Source organism: Filicampus tigris, chromosome 6 (assembly GCF_054856515.1).
Source record: "Filicampus tigris isolate MCC_2025a chromosome 6, RoL_Ftig_1.0, whole genome shotgun sequence".
Classification (NCBI taxonomy): domain Eukaryota; kingdom Metazoa; phylum Chordata; class Actinopteri; order Syngnathiformes; family Syngnathidae; genus Filicampus; species Filicampus tigris.
The window spans coordinates 170,001-180,000 of NC_141222.1; the positions used below are offsets into that span (position 1 = coordinate 170,001).

At 39.7% G+C, this 10,000-nt stretch overlaps 1 protein-coding gene across 1 annotated transcript in view; it reads right to left on the minus strand.

The window, feature by feature from the left end:
* Positions 1-10,000, minus strand: part of LOC147145412 (lysine-specific demethylase 2A-like) — a 180,966-nt gene that overhangs the window by 104,627 nt on the left and 66,339 nt on the right. The window contains exon 14 of the mRNA XM_086032833.1: positions 2,412-2,535. Within this exon, the coding sequence (XP_085888959.1) occupies positions 2,412-2,535 (124 nt within the window). The remainder of the gene's footprint in view (positions 1-2,411; positions 2,536-10,000) is intronic.

Below are 10,000 nucleotides of genomic sequence, written 5' to 3' on the forward strand. Positions count from 1 at the left end.
TGGCGCGTGGCAAACTCTGAGACAATAGTTTAAATCTTTTAATGTGTTTTGTCAAGAAGGGCGGTTCATTGCCTCACTTGTGCAAGGGGCAATCACTGCAGTCACAGTTGCTTGTAGGTCTGTGAACATCACACAGTGAGGTTGGGCTCCTTTAAATGACTTTGTTTGTGTTCATACCATAGACAACAGTGTTAATGGCTGATAAGCTATTGTTTCTGACACCAATTATGGTTGTGGTTTCATAAAATAAAATGGAAAGCAATCACTCCAAATATAAGTAAACCAAAGTAAAGAGTAACGGAAAGATTGCTAATAAATAAGAGTTATTGTGCTTTTAGATATGGTTTGAATGAGTTTAGTCCCATTAATCGCAGGACGTAAGACAGTGGTCATTACAATTAATTGAACTTTGAATGACTCTAAGTATTATTATTATTACTATGATATTTTCTTTGACGAACTTTATCAATGCATATTTCTGCTTTTATTACACACACTTTGTCTATCTGTCTGTGTTGTTAGATCAAATGTCAATTATATGTCATCAAGCACTATTGTTTGTGTCTAAATTAATTTGAGAAAGTTGATAATTTTAAATATGCTTTACAGTCTGAGATTATTTTTTTAATGGATAAAATATCAGTTCCAATATGTAAAAATTGTATTGATACAAATATTGATCAAGGGCCAATATTATATCCTAATCCTATCCCCCACCATAGAGTCAAAATATTTAAGCCCCACTTTAGAGTTAATTATGCTACTCATTACGAGTTAATTTTACCAGCTACAGTATGGTAACAAATTTCAATTTTCTTTTTAGAGTGTCAAAGTCATTATTGAATAAATTAACCTCTGCTTTCAAGAAAAAGGTAAGTGAAAGGTAACAGTAACGCATTACTCTACAAGTAAAATTATATTGTGAAAAAGGTATTACTAATCTGGGCGTCACCCCTTTGGTGGTGTCGTGAAAGGGGGGTAGCTCTTTCTCAAAATTCAAGATATCAACTTCCACAATTATGTCAGCCTCAGTAAATGAGAACATGAAAGGGATTGAAGGATAGGGGGGAGATTAGTTGGTATGATAGCTAGATATAGTCAAGTGACTATTGTATTGTCATGTCATGTCATGTCATCTTCCAAACCGCTTATCCTATATAGGGTCGCGGGGAGTTGCTGGAGCCTATCCCAGCCGTCAATGGGCGAAGGCAGACTACACCCCGAACTGGTCGCCAGCCAGTCGCAGGGCACACATAGACACTGTCACTGAGCGGGAATCGATCCCACGCTGCCCGCACACAACTCAGGCGTGTGTACCACTACACTATCAGCGGACATGACTACTGTATTGCATATGGATAATCATGGTTTCAGGTGAATTAGTATATTAATGATACATGGATCAGATAGTTATGGTGTTATACATTTTTGGTAATGGCATTTATGTCATCATACACAATTAGCTAAATATCTTTACACATAAGCAGTCATAAGACAGTGTATTGAGTAAGATCACAGACACACATGCACGCACACACCAACAGGCATTCATTGTTATGCACACTTATCTGTACACGCAAGCACATACAAGCTTGTGGAGGGGAATGTGGCCTCGAGTGTTTCACAGGGCTGAGTCCTTGGGACTCTGGAGCCGCCAGCCAAGGGCAGGACTTGATGCGCCAAGATGACCGAAGACTTGGAGGGACACGTCACAGAGGGAGAAGATTTGAGTCTAACGACATGTCTGATTAAATTCCTCTTATACGGCAGTATGATACATATGTGAGGGCTGCATTTTAGATAGCGCTCTTTTCTGACTATGCCCGTGAGGGGTACGAGTCCCTTGCAAGGTTAAGAAAAGCAGCCCAGCTTGACTTTTGTCAGATTCCTGAACTTCAGAGACTGAAAGAAACAGACGGAAAATTCAATCAATTTGTGTGAGTCTTTATTGTTATTTTTATATTTGAATGCCTTCTTGAAAGATAAAAAGAACACGCAGTGAGTTGTTTTTGTGAATTGATAATTGGACTTGCGCCCTGGTGACCCAAACCTAACAACTCCAAAAATATCCGTCTTGTGTCTTATCTTGCCATTCCAACAACAATTTACAGAAAAATATGGCATATCTTGGAGACAGTTTGAATTGTGATTAATTACGATAAATTATTTTTTAAGCTGTGATTAACTCAATTAAAATTTGTAATCATTTGTGATCGACAGACCTAATCTTTAAGTATTACTGTTGATCTTACGCCACCAAATTTCTAAGTTAAGTTCCTGCCAAGATAAGATTTAGTTCACAGCCTGCTTGAATTAAATGCACATTAAAATTTAGCATAAATACAGTATAGTACATTTGTTTCATGAATCACTGTTAATAGCCCATCAAAAAATAAATAAATGTGACTTACTGAGAGACACTGGCGCAGTACACAGGTTTGTTTGAGCTTTCCAGGTCCTCCAAACTTCTTCATGTCTCGGCAGAAATTACAATCTCCACATTCAGCTCTCATACATGCCTCACAGCGCTTACACCTACACAAAGGCAGAATAACATTGATTGTTGAAATAAACTGAATCACTGACTGTATTTGGAAAATTAATTTCCTAAAATATGCTGTTTTTGTAGGCCAACTAGACAATCTTAAGATTGTGGATCAGGGAAACAAAGACTGTGAAAAATATTGTACAAACTCATGGACACCCTGAAGGTTAAAACACTCTTTCAAGGGAATATGACGTGGAATATCTGGTTAACTGCTGGCAGAAAAACATTTAAAAAAAAGAAAGAAAAAAAAAAAAACATACATTTCCTTTAGCCAGGAGGTGGTGGTATCAGTACAGTAAAAGTAAGTTTGTCTTCAGGCCTAGACTCTCATCAAATGGGAGAAGGTTCAGTTAGGTTTAGCATATGGCACAAAGAGGCTTTATTGTAGGTCTCTCTGCCTGTTATATATATATGACCAAATTTTCGTAGATCTAGGTGAAATGTATAACTGGGGCTGATTTTTTCAAACTTTATAGGGGGAGCGAGCGAGCCATCTTTTAAAGATTGGACTATTAACTATTGAAATATTGATGAATTTACAAGCCCTGAACTGTGAGAAAAGTTTCATGAGTTTTTATGCGCGCTTACATCCTCAAAATAAGCATTGCATTATTGGCAAACTGGGCGTTACCAGAGCAACAGCTTTCTGCGAAAAATCTCAAACTCCGTGTTTCAATATCATGAAGGCCTAAACATTCTTCCGAGCAAATATGAGGTAGATTTGGCTAACCTGCCAGGAGAAAAACAAAGAATACAACATGTACTTCCTTCAGCCAGTAGGTGGCACTACCACTACGATGAAATGTGAGTTCGTCTTCAGGCATAGACTCTAATTAAACGTGTGAAATTTTGACAATACATTATGTGGATCACGTTACAGAAGGTAGTGAAAAAGAATAACACCCACCACTTACAGTAAGATAAATTGACAACAAAATCTGTAAGTTGTCTGAGTATCTAGACCCACATGTTTATCTATTAAGGTAAACCAACAAGTCACAGATAATAATAATCGTAACAATAAAAAATAAAATAAATTGAAATACTTTCAGTTATTGACTATCCAGAACAGTAGCAGGTAGGGATGGGCATCGTTTGAATTTGGACGATTCCGGTTCTGATGTTTTGATTTGATTCTGGTTCCTAAAGGTTGTACGTTTCACAAACATCTATGAAAATTTGCTGGTATATGTAACAGCCTAAGACTTACAAAAACGTCTTTTGTAGCCATGTGCTACGTCTTTTGTAGCCATGAGCTAAACCTAACAGGAAGTCAACTATTTTGAATTTACGTTGGAATTGTCGCAACTTTTGGGGATTTTCATGGTCATATTTTAACGAACTCCTCCTAGAGCATTTATCCGATCCTCTTCAAACTTTGTATGCTTCATCTAAAGATGTTTAAGATGAAAAGTTATTGAAATCTTTTTACTTGATTGGACGATGTTGTAGTGGCAATGCGCTGGAAATCATGAAAACTGATGCTATTTTGGAGGGTCTAAGCCTTGGCAAAAACTCATGAAACTTCACAAACACACACATCAGACCTTCCATGAAAATAAATAATTGAGAGATTTCATGTGCTTTTTTCCCTGAAAAAGCTTGACAGCGCCACCATGAAAATAAATAATTGAGAGATTTCATGTGCTTTTTTCCCTGAAAAAGCTTGACAGCGCCACCTAATTGTTTACCAATCATTCCCGGTTCCAAGTACAGCTGGAAAAACTGGAAGGCATATGTAACAGACCAAGATTTTAAACAATGTTTTTAGAATCATGTACAAAATTAACAGGAAGTCCCCCATTTTGACTTTATTTGAAATTTTGCGCCACGTTTTGCCTTTTATAGAGGTCATATTTGAACTTACTCCTCCGACAGAATTTTTCCGAATGTTTCCAAACTTCTTGTGGTTCATCTACATATGTTTATGATTAAAATTTAGTGAAATGCAATGATTTTGAAGAAAAATGATACAGTTTTTGAGTGTCTAAACCTGTGCGAAAACTCGTGAAGATTTTGCACACACATCAGACATGCCATAAAAATAAAAACTGTAGAAACTTCATGTGCTTGTGTAAAAAAAAATCTCTATAGATCCCCCTACACATATCTAAGGTAGCATTCACGGTTCTACATTTTACCTAGTTATTATTATTATTCTCAGTTAAGACTGGCATGTTTGAGGGACTAAACATGAACGAAAACTCACCAAACTTTGCACACACATCGGCCTGGCGAAAAATGTGATAATTTGAAGTCGGCATACTCAAGTACTCAAAATCGGGGTCCCCAAGAGCCCTTCGATTTTTCCATCAAAGGAAAGTCCCAGTAAGTTTGACCTAGGTCTACGAAAAGTGGGAGGCACAAGTAGCACCCTCAGACCTACAACAATTTTTTGGTCCCCATGCCCGAACATGTACAGGGATCTGCAGGGCCCCCAAGAGCCGCTTGATTTGTTTCATCAAAGGAAAGCAGTTATGCAGTTTTTCACGGTCTAAACCTAGGTGAAACTCATGCAACATTGGAAAAAAATCAGGCCAGGCATAAACACCTACATTTTTTATGCTTATTGTCCTATGTTCAAGTACCCCGATTTGCAAGTACCCCAATTTGTCCAGTGTTGCAAGGGCCCATTATAGCTGCTCGCAGCTCCAGTTATTATTATTAGGGCCCGAGCAGCGAAAGCTGCAAGGACCCTATTGTTTTCATAGAAATGTTTATTGTGTGGAGGCGAAGGCCTTCACGCATATGTTATTCCCATAGTTTATTATTGTGTGAAGGCGAAGGCCTTCACACATGTTATTCCTACAGTTTATTATTATTATTCCACTCCAATTTTTTGGCGTGTGACTCCTTCCACATTTTTCACCCGATTCACTTCATTCAAGTCTCAACATTCAGAAATGTCATGCCTTCCGGGTAGTATATTTTTACGTTCCCCAAATTTACCGTTTCCCCAATATTTCCCATTTTTCACCCCAAAAAAACCCATTCCTTTTTCAATGGCACTTTCAACTTTTCACATTTATACCATTCCAATTTCCAAAAATTCATGTCATTCAACTCATTCAGCTCACATTCAGCTTTTCAACACCCCCAAAATTTGTACTTCCCACACATTAACCTCATTCACACTTAAAAAAAACACAAAAATTCAACTACTCACCATTCATTTCCATTGGCAGATTTAACTTTTCGGATTCACACCATTCCAATTTCCACAAATTCAAGTCATTCAACTCATTCAGCTCACATTCAGCTTTTCAACACCCCCAAAATTCCTACTTTCCACACATTCAACTCATTCACGCCACACAATTTCACCATTCATTTCCAGTGGACGGTGTTATTGCCCCATGGTCTCCCCAGTGCTGCCGCCGTCTTGGGCCGGGACATTAGCTAGACTGGGGATACTCACCCCGAGGTCTCCCCAGTGCGTCGGCCATCTTGGGCAGGGGCATTAGCTAGACTGGGGATACTCACCCAGGGGTCTCCCCAGTGCGGCGGCCATCTTGGAGAGGGACATGAGCTACAGCTAGCATTGTGGCCCCTTGGTCTCCCCTGGTGTGGCGTCCATATTGTACAAAAGCATTGGGACACCCAGAACTCTCATTCCCAGGTGTTCCTAATGAAGCGGCCATGTTGTTCAAAAGTATTGGAACACCCTAATTTTTCATCCTTAGGTGCCTAATGAAGTAGCTATTTTGTTCAAAATATTGGGACACCCCAATTTCTCATCCGCAGATTCTGTCCTACCCGAAATTCCTTGTTTTCTTCCTTCCGTGCTTCCCAGTGTCCTTTCTTCCTCATTTCCTCGGCTCATCCTTTCCTTAATACTATTTTGTATTCTTACTTTGTTTACTTTCTTGCTATCTTGGTTCCTTGCTTCCTCCCTTCCTTTGATTCCGTCAGTCTTTGTTTTCCTTTTTTTTTCCCCCTGACTTCCTTCTTTCATTGTTTTCTAACTTCCTCTTTTATTGTTTCGTGTTTTTTTTTTAAGGTCATTCAACTTCATTCCAACGCATTCTGTGGTTTCCATACAGCTTCCTTCGCCTTCACACGCAATTTCTCCAGGAATTGCATTCTCTAGTTATTATCATTATTCTCCTCCATTAAGACTCGCATTTTTTAGGGACTAAATGTGAACGTAAATTCACCAAACTTTGCACACACTTCAGGCCTGGCGAAAAATTTGATATTTTGAAGTCGGCATACTTGAGTACTCAAAAACAGGGTCCCCAAAAGCCCCTCGATTTTGTCATCAAAGGAAAGTCTTGGTAAGTTTGACCTACGGCTATGAAAACTGGGAGGCACGTGTAGCACCCTCAGATCTATAAAAAATATTTGGACCCCATGCCGGAACATGGACAGGAAGTGAGTTATGAGTATTTTATAGTACAATTATCTGATCGTCTACAAACTTTAGGTGTTTCGCCTAAATATGCTCAAGATGAAATGTTATTGCAGGTTTTTTATTACAATGCACGGTGTTGCCGTGGTGATGAGCTCTTAGCAAAGAAAAAATTATGCTGTTTTGGACTGTCTAAACCTAGGCAAAAACCCATGCACCTTTGGACATACATCAGGCCAGGCATAAACAACTACATTTATTATGCTTATTGTCCTAAGTGCAAGTACCCCAATTTGCAAGTACCCCGATTTGGCCAGGGTTACGAGGGTCCGTTATAGCTGCTCGCCGCTCTAGTTATTATTGTTATTCTCCGTAAAGACGTGCATTTTTGAGGGACTAAACGTGAACAAAAACTCACCAAACTTTGCACACACATCGGGCCTGGCGAAAAATTTGACATCCTCTTCAAACTTTCCATGCTTCATCTAAATATGTTTAAGATGAAAACTTATTCAAATCTTTATTTTGTTGTACGATGTTGTAGTGGTGATGCGCTGTATATCATGATGCTGCTGCATGATGCAAAGTGATGCTGTTTTAGAGGGTCTAAACTTTGGCGAAAACTCATGGAATTTTGCAAATATGCCCTAACGATGCATTGTGGCTGGGTGTAATAACACATTGAAAGAAGGGGTCAGCCAACATAAATTCCCAAAGGATGAAAAAGTGAGGGAACTGTTGGACCTAAAAAAAAAATAAAATAAATAAATACTGAAATGAGACGGACTTGGCATGACAAGTGTGATTTGCACTGCACAGTTTGAAGATGAAGGGCTGTGGTCGGAATTTGGAGTTCCCAAATTCAAAAGGCTCAAGCCGACTGCCATCCCAAAAATAAAAAGCACCAGAGAGGGGAGGAACACGGCCTCCCGAAAAGCAGAGAAGACGAGCAGTCCTGGCACTCAAAACGGGAGAATAAAAAGGTAAGTCTTTTGACATGAATTTTATTTCCAAAACATAACCTTTCCAAAAATACTGGCCGAAGTTTGTCACTTTTGAACCTTATCTTGTGTTGGGTTCAGATTGACCCCAGAATTTACACCAACACAAGACGAGGGTTAAATGTTGTAAATGTAGTGCACATTTCATTACAGCTACACCAGCTTACAACTACTTTTACACTGTTTGACAAACGCTAAATAACTATGCAATACTGTCATGTCGCGGCAAATAAAAATGTTTCATTACTAAAAATGCCGACGTAAGGTTTTTATTTTATGTTTCGTATTTTGGACACTTCATTAGGTAAAGCTAGCTAACAAGAGCTACGGTGTTGTCTAGAACTTCAGCAAATAAAAATATACACAAACTATGCAACAGTGTCACGTTTAGGGCTGGGTACTCTTATTGTCTTTGCAAAAAATATATATTACCAAAAACACTGACATAAGGTTTTTATTTTATGTTTCGTAAGTGTATGCAAGATTTCCATGTTTAATTACACTCATCACCAAGTTTCGGCGCAAACAAATAATGCACAGCCTAATTTCAAGCATAACCCTAACCCTAACCCCTGGAGGGTGTCTGAAGTACACAAACGGAGGACGCTTGGCGTCTGCAAGAAGAGGACCTTGGTCACAAGAAAGCATGCTGATGTTTTCTTTTTTTTTTTTCCAACTTGTATTTAATGACGTGTAAATAATCCTCTTTTTTTTAATAGCTTTTGCATTTTGTCTTTGGCAAGACAGACGGTTGAGCCTCGCCAACCGCAGATTCGCCGGAGAGACCAACGAGCGAGTCTTTTCCCCCCCGCATCCTTCGACTTCTTTTTTTTAGATTACTCTGAAGATTTTTGGAAGCAGCAGATCGCCGATATCATCAGTCTCGGCCACACAACAACTCAGACTCTGGCGGGCTTCCACGGCTGCCATTAGTCTGCTCAACTGCCTTCAAACACAGGGCAACTACACACAACTATGTCTTTGTGCACCACTTGCACTCGTCTCATTGAAAGGCTCTCCCTGCTAGAGGGACGTGTCTGTCAGCTAGAGCAGAATAATGTGGTAACCGTAGATGTGGCAGACACAATTGTTAGTATGGGTTGTAGCCAACCTGCTAGTCCGGTTAGCATTAGCCCTAAGCGGCCTGCGAATCGCGTTGAGCCTGTTCAGATGCACAAAAGATTCAACCCGTTAGCTAGTCCCATTTCACTTCGGACTACTTGCTCCCGCACGTTAGTAATAGGTGACACCATTACCCGTAACATTAATCTTAAAAATCCAGCCACCGTAATGTGTATTCCTGGGGCCAGAACACCCGACATTGAAGCTAATCTTAGGGAGCTGACTCGCAAATGGACTAGAAACCAGCACAGGGCAAACAACATTAGGTACTCCAACATAGTGATACACGTCAGCTCCAATGATACTAGGATACTAGAACATAGCTCGGACTTGTGATCTCACTAGAAAGATGAGATGGCATCGAGTAATTGTCTCTGGCCCCTTGCCTGCGAGAGGCAATGATGAGAGGTTTAGCAGACTTTTCTCGCTTAAGTTCTTCAACCACTGCTGCCCTGTCTGAGCTACTGCCCCTGGCAACTGCTTCGTTTCCGAGCTATATTGTTTCGATTGACAATCTCACAAATGATTTAAATGCTTCTCTGTTAAATGCGCTTGACTCCGTTGCACCATTAAGACATAAAACCCGTCCTAAACCGCCTACTCTGTGGTTTACTGAGGAAACCCGCTCACTTAAACAATCATGTAGGAAGCTAGAGCGCAAATGGTGTGCGACTAAACTTGAGGTCTTCTATCAGGCACGGTGCGATAGCTTACAAATATATAAAAAAGCACTCGCCTTTGCCAAAATTAATTACTTTCCCAGATGAATTGTTCTAAATAAAAACAATCCTAAATATTTATTTGATACAGTGGCAATGCTAACACAACAGCTGCCGACCTCCAATAGCTGCTCCCATTCAGCCCATGACTTCATGCAATTCTTTACGCAGAAGATTGAGCGCATTCGCGACGAGATTAAGGACACCGCTCTTAAAACCTTGTTTCCGCGAATACTGATGCTAGTAGGGGTATTATGGC